At 33.9% G+C, this 19,185-nt stretch overlaps 1 protein-coding gene across 2 annotated transcripts in view; it reads left to right on the top strand.

Moving 5' to 3' along the window:
• TDRD3 (tudor domain containing 3) overlaps positions 1 to 19,185 on the top strand; it is a 196,720-nt gene that overhangs the window by 150,355 nt on the left and 27,180 nt on the right. For both annotated transcript variants that reach the window (XM_029210057.1, XM_029210058.1), the window contains one exon: positions 5,565 to 5,690. In XM_029210057.1, coding sequence (XP_029065890.1) covers positions 5,565 to 5,690 — 126 coding nt within the window. The remainder of the gene's footprint in view (positions 1 to 5,564; positions 5,691 to 19,185) is intronic.

Below are 19,185 nucleotides of genomic sequence, written 5' to 3'. Positions count from 1 at the left end.
GGGGCCCTCAGAGAGAAGGGCCTTTGTACGTGTTTCCCCTTCTGCCCAACATGCTCTTCCACCAACTACTCTTCTGATCCTTGAGGACTTGGCTCAGATACTTTCTAGAAGAAGCCCTTCTTTTCTGTCCCCTCATCCCTTCTACATTATTGTCTTTCTCAATCAGTGCCTTGTTCACTTTCTAAAACTTATTACAGTTTGTAAGTATTTTTGGTTTTGGTTCCTGCATTGATAACTTTCCCCTACCATGATTTTAAGTTCCTTGAAGGCAGGACCATGTATCTCTAGTTTTTCCTCTATTGCCCTGTTCCTCTCATAGTGTAGGGATTTCATAATTATTTGTTGACTTTGTTAACTAGTTCATTCTCAAGGGGGCACTTACACAGGAAAAAAGTCGAGTAGTTAGGGGACTGGAGATATTAGCAAGGTAAGAAAAACAGAGGTGAGTTATAGTGTGAGGGACCTAGGTGGATGTGAGGATCAAGTCAAAAAATATTTGAAATAAATATTTCATATGTAGAGTAGTTTCAGTTGATAAGGGTGTGCCTGTGTGTGGCTAAAAGGAGTGGTGGAAATAAAGTTAATTGAAAATTTCAAGGAACTGAAATTCAGGCTAGGAAGTGTGGTTGGATCTTTTAAAAGATGCTGTAGGGCTCGGGATCAGGAGGTGTTATCTAATGATAGCAGCAAGGAGGGGTCCAGGTACAACTAGATGGCATAGTCTTTTAAGGTTTTGGTATGAATGTGAGATAACATTTGTCTAGAAGCAGCATCTCTACTGTCAAGTTTTTATTCAAGGCTAAAAGCAGAGGAGGAGACAGCACTAGCTGTGTCTTTTCTTTTTTTCAAGAAAAGCAAAAGCCTTCCCAGAAATACCAACAGACAAATTTCATTGGTTGGAACTGTTTCACTTGGCTTCTCCTTGGCTATTAGGGAGACTTGGAAAGCAAGTACAGGCGTTCTTCACTATCTAGACTCTTACTCTTGCAGCTGAGACCACTCACTTTCCAAAATACAGCAACTGTTTGATTTGGCTAGTGAGGGGTTACTTATGCTTAACTGTTTCTCCATTATGGTAGAGGCAAGAAGTAGTTGGAAATCAGTGTTAGTTTATAGAACTAACATTGTCTACCTTAGAGGGAGGGTTCACTTCTGTCAGATGCTTCTGTGAAAGGTTAAGATGAGGATGGAAATTTTAGTTTGCATTGGACAGTGTGGAGTTGATGGTGACCTTGACGAACAGAGGAAGTAAATGATTAATAATTAATCATTAATAATGTTTGAAAGGCTTGGTAAAAGACTCAGGCTTTCCATTGAAATCCCATAAGGATTGTGCCCTAGTAGTAAGTGCAAAATACAAACAAGCCAGTACAATGCCTAAAATCAACCCTTTACATGATTAAGGATATCTCCTTGTACTCTGTCTGCCTGCCCCCCAAAATATAATCCTCTTTTGGGGAAAAGTAACATTTTCTATACAGATCCTCTTCATAGTATTTCATCTACAATGTCTGGCATCCTATAAAAAATTATGAGGCATGATTAAAAATACAAAGAGACAGAGAGAGAATACGAAAAACCAGAAACAAATAAAGCAACAGAGAATAACAGACCTAAGATATTCAGATATTACACTTAGACAAGTTCTTCAACAAATATTGAGTATTCAACAGACCATAATTGATTAGCTGCTAAGCGTTAGGTGCTTGGGATATATCAGATAGTTTTGTCTGTGCTATTACCCAAATGCCTTCAAATACCTGATGAGGTTGTTATTAAAGCTTTACTTTCAATTGTAATTTTCTCAGAAAATCAATGATACTGAATTCATCTATTGCCTCTACTGAATATATTCAAACTAATGTCATATAGCTTCTGAAAGATAGTGCCTAATATTTCCCAAAATGTTTTGAGCTTTTAGAGTATTCTTAGAATAATTGGATGATCGTCTAAGATGACTACTTTGAGTTTACGTGGATGTATACATTCAGTTTAGAGTGAAGGACTGTAGGCTCTGTATAGATGCACCTTTAAGCAAATAAGATAAATATTCACTCTCTGAAAGAGATGGCATTAGTTATCTTCTGAAACCACCTAATTTAAGAGATAACTTTTAAGTGTTTTTTCAAGAATAGGCAACTTTCCAATTTTCTAGCCAGAGACTAAGGTAAAGATTTAAGAAAAGCATTGCCTATAACTGTCATTAAGAAAGCATAATCTTAATTGCATTGTAGTGATGTTCTGGAAATAATCAGTTAGTATCATTTAAAATATTCCTCATGATATCTTGCCTTCTCTCAAGCTTTACTTCCATAGAAGGATTTGAGCATTTGGGACAATGCTTTTTCTCCCTGTATGTCTGCCATAACTAGTTCAGCTCTTTCAGCTCTTTCAACTGGGATATTGTAACAGCCTCCAAACTGGTCTCCTTGCCTTAAATCTTATTCCTCTTAAACTTGTCACTGAAACTGTCAACACTGTGATCTTGGTCTTAGAGCATATGTCATTCTTCCTAGTTAAAATCTTTCACTTGTAGTCTTTAGCATGCATATAGAGCCTCTATCAGCTGGTCCTTACCTTCTTGTCCTGTTGGTTGACCCTTCTTACATCATGCCATAGTTAATTTAAAACTGCTTGTTGTTTCCTATACTTTTCTTCATGTTTTATGTCTCTGTAACTTTCCCTGGAACACCCTCCTCAGTTCTTAACTTGGCTAAATACTCTTCATCCTTGAAGACCGTATCCATTGTCATCTGCCCCAGGAAGCTTTTCCTGAACTCCTCAGCTTTATTAAAGTGCCATATCACTACACCTTTATTGCAGTACTTTCCACATTATATAGAATTCACTTTTCACATGTAGTTCCTGAAAGGATGTCAAGTTATTTGTTTTCCTAGGATGTATTATGACTGGCTGTCATTGTTGAACTTACCTGTTGAACTTACCTGAGCTGACATTAATTATCTAAGAAGCTTACAACTGAAGCATGGGTCCAGAAATACAGCAATTTACAGAACACAGAAGAGTAAGGCTACGAAATAAAGGAGGAAGGGAGAGATGTGAATGTATATTAAGAACTCTAAGATAAGGAAAATTCTAGCATGGTATCTCTAAATTTGCTAGCATCCAGATCTGGAAAGGAAAATACGATGGATTAACTTAATAACTTTTGTAGTATGAAGTGTACTAGTTAATCAGTGAAAACAGGGACTTCCCTGGCGGTCCAGTGGTTAAGACTTTACCTTCAAATGCAAGGGGTGTGGGTTTGATCCTTGGTTGGGGAGCTAAGATCCCACATGCCTTGGGGCCATAAAACCAAAAAATATAAAACAGAAGCAATATTGTAACAAATTCAATAAAGACTTAAAAAAATAAAAGCACCACTTATTTAAAAAAAAAAAATCAGTGAAAGCAGGTTCTTTCCTGGTATACCCAGAGTAACTGCTATTTTAGAAGATTAAGAATTTTTGTTGTGTTTAGTATTTTTTGATTCTGGTGAGCCTATTAATGTTACTGAACTCAGGCTTTTCTGTTCATAGCTTGAAAGCCAAATCTCAAGAGACAAGTGTTGAGTAAAAGGAAAGATGGCTTTATTGAGAAAGCTGGCAGTCCTGGGAAGAAGATGGACTCGTGTCCCAAAAAACTAACTCTACATTGCTGATCAGGGGGCAAGAGCTTTTAAAGTGGACTTTCAGGGATGTACGGGTGGAGGGAGGGGTTGGTGGAGGGCAGCTACATGCAGAACAGTAGTCAGCTCCAGCAATCATCTTGAAATTGGTCAGGCAGTGATCTGATCAGCATCATATATGATTGTTTTAAGTACAAGTAATCTTCAACTCCAGCGTTGGTGTGTTCCCATTTTCTTGAGGCCAGTTCTTGGAATTGTGTAAGATGGAACAGCTTATGTCATGGCTACAGTCATCATGTGGTTAACTTTTTCTTTTTTTTTTTTTTTTTTTGCGGTATGCGGGCCTCTCACTGTTGTGGCCTCTCCCGTTGCGGAGCACAGGCTCTGGACGCACAGGCTCAGCGGCCATGGCTCACGGGCCCAGCCGCTCCGCGGCATGTGGGATCTTCTCGGACCGGGGCACGAACCCGTGTCCCGTGCATCAGCAGGCGGACTCTCAACCACTGCGCCACCAGGGAAGCCCGTGGTTAACTTTTTCTACCTGGTGGGGGTTTCAGTATCTGCAAAACAGCTCAAAGGATACAGCTCAGAATATTTATCTATAGCCCTGGAGGAGAAACTAAAGGTCCTTGACTTTGATTAATGGCTAAACTATCAATATTATTTTTTTTGTCTTGCTTGACTCTTTTCCTTTGTTTCTGCATTTTCTCACTTCTCTGATTAAATTTATTCTTTGGCTAAAGTTTTTCTACAGACAAGAGGCAGGTGGAGGACATGGAGGGAGAGGGGTGTTTGTCCTGGGAAGGTCCTATAGGGTCCTGTTATATTAAGAGTTACTGTTCGAGTGTTATATTAGAGCATCCAACTGCCCTAGTTTGAAGAAAACATTTCTTAAGAGTAAATAAGAGTTTTTATGAGTTTTTCGTTTCCATATCATATTCACTAAGCAACGTTCAGACGTATAATTTGAGTCCTGAATGGGTTGACCTATAGTGGAGGAAATACTCCAATTAGTTGACCTACTCCCAGTTACCTCAACAGATAAATTTAAAAATTGCAGTTGTTACGTAAATTCAGTTCCTAGTGAGTTTGTTAATGTGTGTTGCTTCCAAGAGCCAAGGAACACTGGGTAAACAGATGAAATAAAAGTGTCCGGTCTTACAATATCTCAAATCCTATAAATCCTGGATATAAGTAATGTGCTTACTTTTTACCTGAAAACCTTCCTTCACCACAGCTGCCTGTATGACTGCAACAATGAGCCTTTTACTTTGGTTTTTTTTTTTTTTTTGTCATATATTTCTGTTTTTTAAATACATTGCTCCATACTTAAATATTCTGATTAGTACATAAGAATCATCTTACCAGTGTTAGTCAAAGGGCTTCAATGGCTAACAACAAAACATAACACTAGTTCTTTTTACACCCATTAGCATGTGAATGTTCTTCTCTTTTGACCCTCTTAGTTCTGAAATCTTACTACTGCTCAGTGTACGTATGTCAGAACTCACAAAGCTGAGAGAATTTCTTTCTTTTTCTTAGCCAATTTATGATTATCCAAAGGTAAGCTTTCTTTCTTAAAAATATTATTCTCTTAAAAATTATTTTCTTTAAAATATTGTATATTTTAAAGTTGCTGAGAGTGTAAATCTTAAAAGTTCTCATCATAAGAAAAAAAATGTAACTGTGTGGTGATGGATGCTAACTAGACTGATTGTGGTAATCATTTCACAGTATATACATAGATCATTATGTTGTCCACTTAAAACTAATACAATGATATATGTCAATTATGTCTCAATAAAAATTGATTTAAAAAATGAGCTTTCAAAAAATACAAATATTGTAACATTTTGAGTACTTACATTTCCATCATGTATCACCCTTTGTAGACAATATTGATTGTCATATTTAAAACTCATTTTTGTCTCCTCAGTTTTACCGAGCAGAAGTTGAAGCTCTTCATTCTTCAGGTATGACAGCAGTTGTTAAATTCATTGATTATGGAAACTATGAAGAGGTGCTACTAAGCAACATCAGGCCCATTCAGACAGAGGCATGGGTACGTGATCCAAATTCTGTACAAAGGCATAAGCTGTTTTGAAGGAAATACATAGCTCTAAAAGATTAGTCATAGTAATACGAAATTTGCCAGTGGAAAAATATTTTGAATTTGCTTAAAACCGGCTACTCCTAAAGTAAGATTTTAATTTAATAATTACACTGAACTACAGTAAAAATGAATGCATTGCAATTGCTTCTCTTGTATAATGCTTTGTTATATTATGCTTTGGAAATAGGTGCCCTTATTTATATGTTGGCCAAAAATGTGTATATGTTTTTATGGGTTCTTATGCATATTTTGTTCTTTCCGAGTTTGTTACTTTAAATTTGACTAAATTATGTCCAGCAGTTGTCAAATTTAAGTCTCTGTTGGATACATGTATATTCTTTATTATTTTAGTTACATGTAAAATTAAGAAAAACACTTTAAATTATATATGAACTCATACTCCATTTACTACACGTATATTTATATATGTATATATGCAGATTAAATTTAAATATCTTTGTTTAATAATTATTTGATTAATTTTGTTGCCAAATGTTATGTCAAAGCTGTGATGACTTTGTTGATGTAATTTAGACTGTATTGGCCTCATGGAGTCCATTTTATACAGAACTTATGTGACTTTACATAGATAGATTCTCAGCTACATTTGGGCAAAAACAGGAGGGCAAGGCATATTAGAATTTGTTTCATAAAGTTTTTTTTTTAATTTATTTCCTTTCTGTAATTTGTGGATACCTGTTAATAAACTTATCGCTAGAAGCCTAATTTGTTGCTGTTTCCCTAAAATGTAAAAATATACTAGAAAACTATATCATCTAGACAGTAGCCTTCATCATTGAAGCATACATTCTCATGAACTGCTTTTAGTTTAGTTTAGCTTTGGTCTTTCTAGATTTTTCTGTCATGACCTCTGTGTCACTGCTCCCTCTCGCCTCCCCAAAAAAGATAAATAAAACAACAACAAAAAGCCTAGTAGCAGCAATCATATTTGGGTCCATAGATCTTTATTCTTTACCTTTTTATTCTAGAAAAATGATCATTTTCTAGGTAGCTTATTGTTTCATGTTTTACAGTACAACATTCATACGTTTAAGAGATCCTTTCCTTCACTCTCATCCTCTAAAGTTTAGCTGCTTTTTCCCTAAAAGACTGAAATACCATCAATGTCTAATTTATATCTTTTCTTAGAGAAACTTGATGTAACTATCTTTTGCCCTTTTGATTCCCATGTGATGGCTATTTTTATTCTCTTTTCATTTATTCTCTTTTTCATTAATACATCTTAATGAAGTTTTGATGGTAAAAGTATTTATTGAGTCTTTATTTGTAGAAGTTGAACCCTAGTTTGCTATTCATCATGTGATCCCAGTGTTTTTGGCCATTACAGTCAGAGTCAAAATAAAATTTTTACATTTTTTTTTTTAGGAGATTTAATAAAAGATTAATTTTATTCTTTTCTCCCTAAAGAAAAATTTAAGTTTCTTTACTTTGTTTCTTCTCTACTTCCTCTTTCTGTTCCAGAGTGGATGTAACTTATGAGCACATTTCTCATTCCTCACTGTAGCTTTTTCTTTCAGAGGTGTTTGGTACTGAAGTGATCATTTTCTTTCTACAGTCAGTGACTTTTCCTTTTTTCCCCTTAATAGTCCTCATTGCTGTATTATTGATTTTAGGTCTTTGTAAACTTAGCTGGACAATAAATTTATCACGTGACAGCCCATGTAGTGATTCTGAACCACAGCAATACTTTCATATTCTCCCTGCCTACTTGTGAATACGCTTCTAGGCTTTATTGTGCTATTTTTCTTTTTTAACCTATTTACTTTTTCTGCAGTCAACTTAAAAATCTTTCATAAGATACGTGAAATATTTTTCAGGTAGAAGCAGCATAGTATTACTAAATCTTTTGGAGATTCTGGTATTTCTTTTCTCCTATTTACAAGTAACCAAGTGATTGTTGATGTTTTATGATTTTGCATAAATTAATACAGCAGATATTTTTGGATCATGAACAGTGTTATTGAGGATAAGATCATCCTTTCTTCCTTATCTGTGTGAATAATTGACTTAGTTGTAGAAGCAGCTCCTTCTTGATAAATAGAAGCCACCAGCTTAACGTATCTTAACCCATCTCCTTTTTTTTTTTTTTTTTTTTTTGCGGTCTGCGGCCCTCTCACCGTTGTGGCCTTTCCCGTTGCGGAGCATAAGTTCCAGATGCGCAGGCTCAGCGGCCATGGCTCACGGGCCCAGCCGCTCCGCGGCATGTGGGATCGTCCCGGACTGGGGCACGAACCCGCGTCCCCCGCATCGGCAGGCGGACTCTCAACCACTGCGCCACCAGGGAAGCCCACACATCTCCATTTAAAAAAAAAATACATATGTGCGCATATACATAAAAAGCCTCTGAAGAAAATCTATGTGGCTGTCAGTACATTTAACATAGAATTAGTGTAGAGTTCTCTTATCCTCTGAGAGTGCTGATGCTGGGGTCTATGAGCACTTTTTCTTTTTGTAACTTGGGAATTGTAACAAGTTTTAAGTTAATCCAAGCAAAACATTCACTATACCAATAAGAAGGTAACTCTAATTGATAAGTCATACTAGAAAAATTAAAGAGCTGCAAAGGATAGCGAGGTGTTAGAAGCCTTAGCACAATTATTCACTCACACTATGGACTGTGTAATTTTTAATTTTTTTCAACTCTTGCACTACATATGTACATTACTCTTTTTAATTGTGAAATGATTTTGTATATTTTGTTAAGGTTTATGTTTGTTATTGGCACAAGATTATGGAAAACCTCTTTTTTTCCTAAATGTAGCAATGATCATTCATTGAAATTTTTTTAATAGTTTGCAGGAAAAATAACCAAGAAGCCTGCATATAAACCAACAATCTTTATAGAAATCAGTTGTCTGTATTGTCTCTTAAAGGTGTAAGGATAAATTATTAAATAAAAAGCATGAAATGAGATTCAATGACTAAGTTAATAGTTTCTTATATGGAAAATTAGAATAAAAATCAAGTTAATAGTTTAAATCTAACTATTAATATTTTTCTCATGAAGTTTAAGAACTAATTGCCTTAAATCAGTCTGTAGACAAATTTCTATTTTCCCCTTCTATCTGGATGTACCTTTTTACTTCCAGAACATACTCAGTGATGATATTTTAGATGGTAAAAATATATGTTCTGATTATGATTAAATACTTTATTTCCTCCAAAATGATCTACTGAACTTTTTGTTATGTTATGTCATACTTGACTTTTTTCTTCTAGCTAGATTAAACCTGGATCTTTTAACTATGGTAAAATATTCTGTCTTAATTTTAGTGTCTTTATTATAGTAAACTCTATCATATATTAATGTGAGATTCACAGCTCATTCTTTTTTTTTTTTTTTTTTTTTTTGCGGTACGCAGGCCTCTCACTGTTGTGGCCTCTCCCTTTGCGGAGCACAGGCTCCGGACGCGCAGGCTCAGTGGCCATGGCTCACGGGCCCAGCCGCTCCGCGGCATGTGAGATCTTCCCGGACCGGGGCACAAACCCGCGTCCCCTGCATCGGCAGGCGGATTCTTAACCACTGCGCCACCAGGGAAGCCCACAGCTCATTCTTAACTGGATAAATCCTCTTTTTTTTTTTAAATGTTCTTTGTATATTGCAGGATCTTCCTTATTTTACCAAAGTAAATGAAGCATTATGGAATCTCATATTATTTGTAAAACTATGTAGGGAGAAAACCATAATATTATTTTATATTTTTGACCACTGTATGGGAAAACATTAGGGGCAAAGGAAACCTATTTGTGTTTCCTGCAGACGCTTTTCAAATTTATTCTTTTTAACTCTAAAACTAATATCAGGAAACCAGTAAAAAGATGCCACAGGCAATTTGGAATTACTGTAAAATACCCTGGCGTTGCTGCTCAGACAAATCTTTTGTGTTTTTAGAGTGTTGTTGCTTCTGAATCACTTTTCTAAACCTGGAAGGACAGTGTCAAGTCCTGATTTTCCAGAATATTTATGACTTAATATGCCACTGAGACTTATATATCCCAAGAAATGTTTTAGAACATGCTGATTTCTAAACTTTCTTTTTAAAGGTTCATAGTATCAGGAAATGATCTTTGTTCAGTTAATGTTCCAACTAGAAAAATTATGATTGTATTGATAATGGTTAGTTCTAAGACCTTAGCATACACATCATCTTGGGCAGTAATTCTGGAAAGTGACAGATGGATTGTTATTGTCTTTTAACCTACCTTAAATGTTTTTCTCTAGCATATTTATTTATTCAACAAATATTCATTGTATGTATGTTAGGTGCTAGGTATTGTTCTGGGTGAGGAATATATGTTAGTACTCAAAACACACAAAAGTCCTGCCCACAAAGTTAGAAGAAAGTTATATTTCCAATTATGTGAAACAAACTTAAATATCTCATGGGAGTGTTCATTCTTACCTCTTGAAGCTTTAAAACAAGATATAAGTGGGAAAAATTTTGTTTACTGATTTTTAATTTAAATAATGTTTAGGTCTTTATTTTATTTCACCTTATTTGAAGACAAAATTATTACAGAAGAAGGAAGTGTCGTTTAATGAATTTTATCTATTTAAAATTTCCTATCTATTTATCTACTTGATTTAAAAAGTAAATTTCTTTTTAGATGGGTTTGGGTTTCTTTTAAAAATAATTATAATGTATATCTTTTTCAGTTTTAGCTAAAAAAAGAACTATCAGTTTCAAGTTTTACTTTTGAAGTAACTTTGTGCAAAATTTATTTTATAATGACATCCTGGGAAGCACATTTAAAAATTACCTTTTCAAATTCAAATAATGTTTGGAAAAAAACAAAGTATTCTACCACTAATAAAAATATTAAAGAGAAACATATTACCCCCCCAAAAACCCCTAACCTATTTAATGAGGAAGGAGATTGAGAGGTTTGATATGTAAATTAATGACTTAAAATGGATCCTAAATGTATTAGAACAAGGTCATGTTAGTAATTTTAATGATATAGTAATAAAGTTAGGCTATATCTAGTTTGTATTTGATATCAAAGATCATAATAGATATTAAAAAGAGGACAATTGTTATAGAAACCATTAACTTCAAAGGGAAATTAGAATTATGTAACAGTGAGGTTCTGCCAATTAGTATCCAGTAAAAAGTGCAGACACCTATTTGATCATAGTCCAGAAGGTTTTTCATTTCTGATAATAAGTTCTTAAATAAATTAGTGGGTATAATTTACCATACTTAAATTTCTGCACTAAAAGCATAATTTGAGTAAGGTCAGTGAAATACTGAAATACATTTTCTTCCACTGTACATATTTTGGGACACTTCCCTTTCTGAGATTGCCATATAGGCAATGCTCATTTTCTTTTGCAGTGTAAACACAGAGTAAATCAAAAGGAAACTGTACAGCTAGTTCAGCCCCATTTAAGAACATAATTTTCACCTTATAGGTGATGGAATTTGGGGGATTCCATGTAATATCTTTAAGCTCTGTTTTAATAAAGTTTGGTTGTATTTGATATGCTTTATTTATTTCTTAATCTATCACCCAGCTTTTCACAATTCTCACAGGAGGTTGTGGATTATACAGAAGGACTTTACTAGAGATACGAAAGCTTCTGACATAGAGGGAGAGATGATTCATTCATAAATGATGCCATATACATTGATATATCAACTTAAATACTGTTGACATCTACCTCCTGAATCCCAAATTCTGTTTGTGAATTTGAGATTATTATGAAACCTAAGAGATTATTATGAAAATCTCGAGACTAGTTTTGACTGGGCTAAATTATTCAAGAGACATTTTATTTCACCATTAAATTAATACTAAGAAAATAGTATGCTATTTTAAGAACCTGTACAAAAGTACTGCTTGAATTTTGCTATTTGATAATTTAATGTATTGTAATCTATTCAAAGGAACTGTATATAAAAATATCTTTAAAAGGTTTCTGGGTAATCTGAGTTTTCCTTTATTGAGCAATGAAAGTACATCATGTTATTATTTCATGTTCCTTTTTACTGAAGGTAAAATAACTCCCAAAGTGAAATAACATGGCAGGGTATTACCTAAGATGTGCTGTCTTTTTGATTTGTTTCTAACTTTAATTATAATTCATAAAACAATTTAAGTCTTATATTATTTAAATATTAAGAATCAAGTTAGCATAACTGTTTGAAAAATCTTTTTTGTGTACATGAATAATACCTATAGCTATTATGTTAATCTTTTATCTTCTAAGTCTCCCCTTTATTAATAGCAACTTAAAGGATGGACTCCTGAATTATGGTGCTGGCCAATTGAGAAGTAAATTCCGAGATGCTTTAGACTTATGCTAAATGTTGTATAATTTTTATTTTTTCTTCAAAGTAGTCTTAGGAGGCATCCTGGGTATGATCTACAGCTGAAGGGGGCTAGGATTTTCAGATGAACTTATTTTTTCCTTTGACATTTTTGATTTAATAGACCCAAGGTTTGTTCTCTTTCAAGTGTAAATTTTATTTTTTCATTTACTTTACTTACCCGGATTTTTAAAACTGTAATTTCAAACTGCACTGAATTTTACAATTCCTTTATATATGTGTGCAGAAGACTTGCTAATATACTCATTGCACAGGAAATAAAGTAGTAAAATAAATGAATATGAGGAATATTTTTGTTTTGTTTTATTTCTTGTTCCCAAAGATGTTAAAGTATTATATTGGGCATGTGCCTTGACTAGGCACTCATGTCAGTATGTTTTAAAGATTTTTATAAATCTGAAGAGGCATCTTTCTTGAATTAAAAAAAAAAAAAACAGTGCACACAGTTCTGTTTTAGTTTCTAGTGAAATTCTGAGCCTCTTCCATCTATACCTAAAAAGGCAGAAAAACATGTTGCTTTATTCCCTTTCAGATGGAGCTTCTACAATGCATCTTTCCAATTCTAAAGTCAGTGGTTGTGAACTTTGTTGGTGATAGGCTAAAAGAGGATTTATGATACATATTTGATTGCGTACCATAACGAGTCTTCAGTTGTCCATTTTCTTTTTTAACGTTACATGGTCATTTGTGTTTTTCTGTACTCTTGCTTTTGTCACCTTATTTGTCATCTCTCTGTGTTTTCATTCTATTTCTTAAACATCATTGTATCCTTTTGACTTTGTTTTTTAAACTTTATTTTCTTTTCACATTTAGTGGGTGGTATCTCTTGATGTATTTGTTTATTACCCCTTCCTACTGATCCTAATTTCCTGAACTTTACTGGACCTATGCTGTTTGTTCTAGAATCATGTGCAGTAGGCTTCACTATCACACCTCTAGAAAAAGAGTGGAGTTGATCTGTCTCCTTGTGAGAAACACTCTGGTGTTAATAGCTTTCAGTTCCATTAAACTTGGGAAATACTGGCAAGAGTTTTACACCTTAGTTTGAAATAACTCCCTTAGTAGTGGCCTGTCGTTGGCTGAGAGCTCCATTCAGAAGGGACAGGACGTTCTGCAACAGTGAGTACATTTTATTTGCCTTAAAAAAAACAAAAAAATCCCATATAGTTTGTTAAGAGTAAACATAATGATGAGGTTCTAGTTAAGTAGCTCAGACCATCATAAGAATTTAAAAGTTATTATTTTTTTGTACATACTTCTTCATGCCTAGTCCATCTAGCTCAGGGTTAGTTCTGTTTCCTGGTTAAATAAATTTGGAAAATGCTGGGTTAAAAAATTAAGTATACTTTTTGATTACAGGACTTCTTTGAGCCAGTAAGAGATTAATATGTATTTTAAATCTCCAAGAGAGAGACATATATAGTGTTTATTGCTTTACAAACTTATTTGCTCATGGGACCCTTTTTTTTTTCCTGTATAAAATTTGTTATAGAAAGTCTACAGGAGGTACTTTGAAAAACATTGTACCTCTTTTCTTCTTTGTAGTTTTCAAATTTCACATTTTTAAAATACGGTGAAGATTTATCTTCAGAAACACTGTTTTAGATGTTCCAGACTTCTTCTTAATAATATAGTATTGTACTTTTATGTTATAAATAGAGACTAATTATATAAAAGGCAGTTTTTCCTCAAACATGTTCCATGGTTCTTTACCTTTCTATGAATAGAGGACAAAATATACTTCTGAAAATTTATGTCCCTTCTAAGTACTTATGCCATTAGTAGTAGGGTTTTATTACATAAAAATAAATTTGAGATCTTCTTTTACATGTAATTATACACAACTCACTGGTCATTTAATTTAATTTTAACTTAACTCTAATTCTAGAAACATTTATGTATTAACTTTTTTAAATTTTCATTCATGAAAACTCCCATTGTAGCTTTTATAATATTGCTGTTTCTTTAATTCTTGCCTAATAACCCACATGATCTTTATATGTTTTAGCAGTAAGGCATTGTCATGATTTGTTTGGGTATTGTATTTGTTATTCTCCAATAATCTAGCCTAAAGCAAAATCTGAAATACTTTTTTTTGTTAAACTGACATTGGCTACTGAATCAAAAGAAAGTATCAAAGCAAGTTAATTCCACTGAGTGTGTGGGCATTCTTAAATGAAGAAGAGGACTCCTAAAATACCAAAAATTCTGTTTTGTTTCAACGTTTGTATCGCTCCTTTACTAATAGGCTAGTGTGTTCTCAAGCCTTTGACTAGTATTATTTCAATTAATTAAAAGCTTGTTAAAAGCCTCAGAGAAAACAAGCTATTAAACTTAACTGCTCTTGATCTTCTGTTCAAGAGATCAGAAGATCTCTCATTTTCCTTGTAACAGTTATTAAGATGAATTGATAATCTTGGATCTAACTCCAGAGCTCACTTGAGAGATCTAGAGGGGAAAAAATTCTTATTTTAAGAAACATATCCTTTCCAGGCACTTATAAACAAGGGCAGAATGTATGGTTGGATAAAGCTAGTGAAAGTGCAAAGGTATCTGTTAATAAGCAGTAGGTATATACTATAAGTACCATTTGTTTTAGAGCTTAAGGGGATTTGATTTTAAGTGAGCATATGAACTGACTTGGTGGCTGAAACAGTGGAAAGAGGTCAGTAATTATTTGTTGAATGATTAATGTAGTCCTAGTGGTCACCCTTATTACTTCAGACATGAAGCCTGAGTGTAACAGTTTAATATGATAGTTTTTCCACAAGTATTCTGAGTGCTTTTTGTAACAAAGCTACTTTAGAAAACAGATTGGCCTATATATGCAAGGGATTAAAAGGATATAAGACAAGTAGAAGATAAATTTCCTTCCTTCCAGAAGCCACATAATAAATATTAATAAGGCCTCTATCTGGCTGGCATGGTTCCAGTCTGGGAACCATTGTTGGCATGGTTCTTGATTATAATTTTGTTATGCCTGTTAAATGAATGGTATGGTGTGAAGGAAGTAAGTGGGGAAGGCCAAAGTTGACTTTTTAAAACTAGTGTTAACTTTAACAGCTTTTTATTGGAATTTTTATTTTGCCTGAAGTGTGCTCATTTTTTTCCCCCAGATCATGTGATTGGGAAATTAGGCTCAACCCTCCTGGTCATGCTTACCCAAGAGCTTATTATTCAAAGTAAGATACTAGAAGTCAGTTTCATTCTGTTTCTATATGGTTCAAATTCTAAAATTTATGGACTTGTTATCTTTTTTTAATGTTAGTAGCCATTTTTGATACTATTTAATGAATGATTAAGGAGAATATAATGAGCATTTTATCTTGAAAAGTTTTAAGTAAATAAGGCTTAAAATAATGTGGAGAAAAGTATTCTAGTGTATTTTTTTCCTTATAAAGTGATCAGTTAATATGTATCTTATTAAGAATTCCTGAATTTGACCATCAGTACTCAAACGAATGTTAGACTTAATTAGATTTTTAAAATATGGAATTGAAGTCTTAAAGCAAATAGAAAAGGGAGACAGATCAAGAACTTGAGAGTAGTAGTTCAGAAAGCCTCTAAAAGCTTTGGGCACAAATAAAGATATCCCTGGTTGATCTTTTATGTGCCCTGATTAGTGTTAATGCATACTAAGCACTTGGCCTTACTGATAGTAGTTCTCATAAATAGAAAGACTGTTTGAGACTGAGATGTAGTGGAGCTGATTACAAAATGATCTAGAAATGCTAAAACGTTGGTCACACGCCCAGTCCATTTAAATTGTATCCTTGTATTCTTAGGAAATAAGCAAAGCAAAGAAAAATTCTCATTGAATGTGTTTAAAATTAAAATATATAATTCCCTAAGAAAAATTAAGGAATGATACAAGAAACTTGAGACTGAGAACTCTAAATTTTTTTATAGAAAATTACTTATAAAAGACTACAATAAAAGCATTTTAGATATAATTTAGAAATGAATATAAGATTTAAATTTCAGGAAAATGATATGCACATTTTCCTATTGATTTATTAAAAATACTTAAAATTGGCTACGAAAAGACTGAATATTCTGTTCATTCTAATGATTATAATTGCTTTAATGAAATTAATCACTGAGGGAAGGTATTTAAGATAGGAAAAAAAATGACCACAGAGTAGGTTAAATGTAGATTTGGTATCTTGATTCTTAAGCATTTTTCAAAATAATTTTCATAATGGTATAATTTAAAAGGTTTGACTTAAACTGCTAAACAAAAATTTTTTAAGCAAACTGCTTTAAATAATTTCAATTATAAGAACAAGTTTTGCTTTCTGAAACGATAATTGCTATTCTTTGAAGTTCCAATAAATTTCACATAAATGGCAAAAATACTTCCGACATTGTCTACTGCCAGTTGCCATTCTTGGACCCGAGGGTGAGGAACATTTTCAGATTCTGTGTGCTTTATCCTGAAAGAATTTGATGAAAAGGGGTCACTGAGAGAGTGAAATGTCTGCTCTGCTTGGCCTTTGAAAGAAGGGGAGAGGGCAAGGCTAGTCTTGGGCAAATTACTTCCACCTCCCTTTTTGCCCCTGCTTCAGCTCCAGGGGAGCTGGAAATGCACAGAAGGAGTCAGAAGACCTGGGTCGAGTCCTGGCTCTGCCACTTACTACCTATGTGACTTTGGGTAAGTTATTTAATGTCTCTGGGTCTCAGCTTCAGTATAGGGTTGTTGTGAGGACTAAGTAATATGATCAAAGGAAATGTGCTTTGTAAACTCCCAAGGTCTATAGAAATTTAAAATTTTATTATCATAACCTGGCCTTCTTCTTCCCAGTTCTTCCATAGTCTGGTATCCTTGGCTATGCATTTTTAAAGCAGCCCAAAATGACAACAACTTTTGCTTTTCCCTGTATCCTCTCCATATTGGAACTCTTATTCCTGTCCTCTGCATGCTTCAGACTTAAGTATTCTAAGAATATTAAACCAGACTGGTTAAATTAATCTTCGTTGTAGAGTGTGGATTGTGTTGCCCCTTTTTATCCTTCCCACTCTCACCTTTCTTCTTTAATCTTCTCAGAATTGTGCACTTAGAAACGTCGAAAAATCTCCAGTGCATGGAAGTTCGCACAGTGTTGGCAGAAGTCCCTTAAATCGTGTTACCCAGATCACTTCTCCATTAGTTAGTAAGGTTGATTGGGTAAATGGGAATATGATTGTGTCTCTTGTCCTTTCTTTTTCTCTGTGGGAAAGGAGATGGAAATAGTTCAGAGTTAAAACTTCTTCTGAAATCTCACTGATAAGCTAGATCCTAAGTTGAGGAATAATCATAGAGAGGAGACAAGGGATTTAGTGGCCATTTCTTTGGTCAGCTCTTTGAGTTATATCTGACTTGGCCTCATCTTTGATTCTCAGTAAACTCTAGCCTACCCTCAGTCAAACTAAATTTATAACACCTGTTGTCTTTACTGGGTGCTCAGTTGATAGAGCCTGCATGGAGCTAAGGAGGAAAGAGAATTTGCCTTCTGCATCACGTCTGGTTTCAGATCAAGGGATCTTTAAGAGGCCATAACGAGAGCTTGTAGCTGTACTTGATCCAGCCTTCCCACATAATCTAAGAATGCTTGATTTGGCTATGTGTCAATAATAGTAATAATAGCCCCTTATGTTAACTGCTTGCCATTAATGCCTAATTACCATGGAGCACAATAACAGTTACTCATGTCATGATTAGATTAACTTTCTTAAAATTTTTATTTTATTTTATTTTTACAGCCTTGAACCATTGACTTATGCTCAATATGGTTTCTTGCTGAAGTAGCAGTGTCATCTTTCTTAACTAAAAATTAGAAATATTGAACTCTGGTGGCAATCAAATGCAAATTGAAACAATTAATAACAGTGTTAAATGTGTGAATTAATGGGAAAAAATTAAATGATAATGTTCATGCTGGCAAAGATGCAGTGACACGAGTACTTTTATACATTGCTGATGGCAGTGTAAATTGGTGTGATCTTTCTGATTTTTCTCTAAGCCTTAAAAGTGTTCATTCCCTTTAACAATCCCACAGTTGTTCATCTCTGCTAGTGAAAGATCAAAGGAATAAGTGAATTTCTGAGAGATGATCATTGCAGCAATAACAGGAAAAACTAGAAACTACTTAAATGCCTAACAATAAGAATGGTAAAATAAAGCATCATTCATCAGCTGGGTGAAATATTTTACAACTGTGATAAAAGATCATTATGAAGGCTGTAATATCATGGGAAATATTTATGATGACTGAATGAAAGCAATTTATAGAGTTGAGAATGCCCTCAAAATAGTGGTTGTTTTAGTGTAGTAGAATTATGTACAGACTCTGTATATGTGTATATACTTATTTTTCAATTTTATAAACTTTCTATAATTTTGTATTACATTTTTTATTTGAAAAAGTAACAGCAAGCAATAAAATTAGCAAGAAGAAAGTTGATCATGATTAGGGAATTTTAGTCTTAAAAAGAAATCCCTAAAATTTGCAAAAAGGATCTGAAAATATGGGAGTTTAAAAAAAGAAATATGAATAAAAACATAACTTCTTTCTAATTTTGCCCTTTGCCTTCAGTGAAGTTAACAACAACATGATTATGGTTTTCCATGATAAAATACCATGATCTTTGAACTTGTTCCTGTCTATAATTAGTAAATGAAATACTCCTACAACTAAACCAATAGACTTACCTATACAAATTACCACCTTCATTCAGTCTATCCATACAACCTACTTTCCAATTCCTTACAAAATTCTCTCTTAATCACTATCCACAGAACACTTCAGAATTCAGTCTCTCCCAAGTGCTTTCAAATGCACAGCAAAATACATTTCTCCTATGAAATGTTTATTTAATCCGTACAGGCATACCTTGTTTTATTGCACTTCACTTTATTACGCTTTGCAGATACTGCATTTTTTTTACAGATTGAAGGTTTGTGACAACCCTGTGTCGAGCAAGTCTACTGTCACCATTTTTCCAACAGCATTTGCTCACTTTGTGTCCCTGTGTCACATTTTGGTAATTCTCACAATATTTCAAACTTTACTATTATATTTGTTGTGGTGATCTGTGATCAGTTATCA

This window comes from Monodon monoceros, unplaced genomic scaffold (assembly GCF_005190385.1).
Source record: "Monodon monoceros isolate NGI ecotype Baffin Bay Population unplaced genomic scaffold, NGI_Narwhal_1 Super_Scaffold_8, whole genome shotgun sequence".
Lineage (NCBI taxonomy): Eukaryota > Metazoa > Chordata > Mammalia > Artiodactyla > Monodontidae > Monodon > Monodon monoceros.
This window is presented reverse-complemented; position numbering and strand designations above follow the sequence as displayed.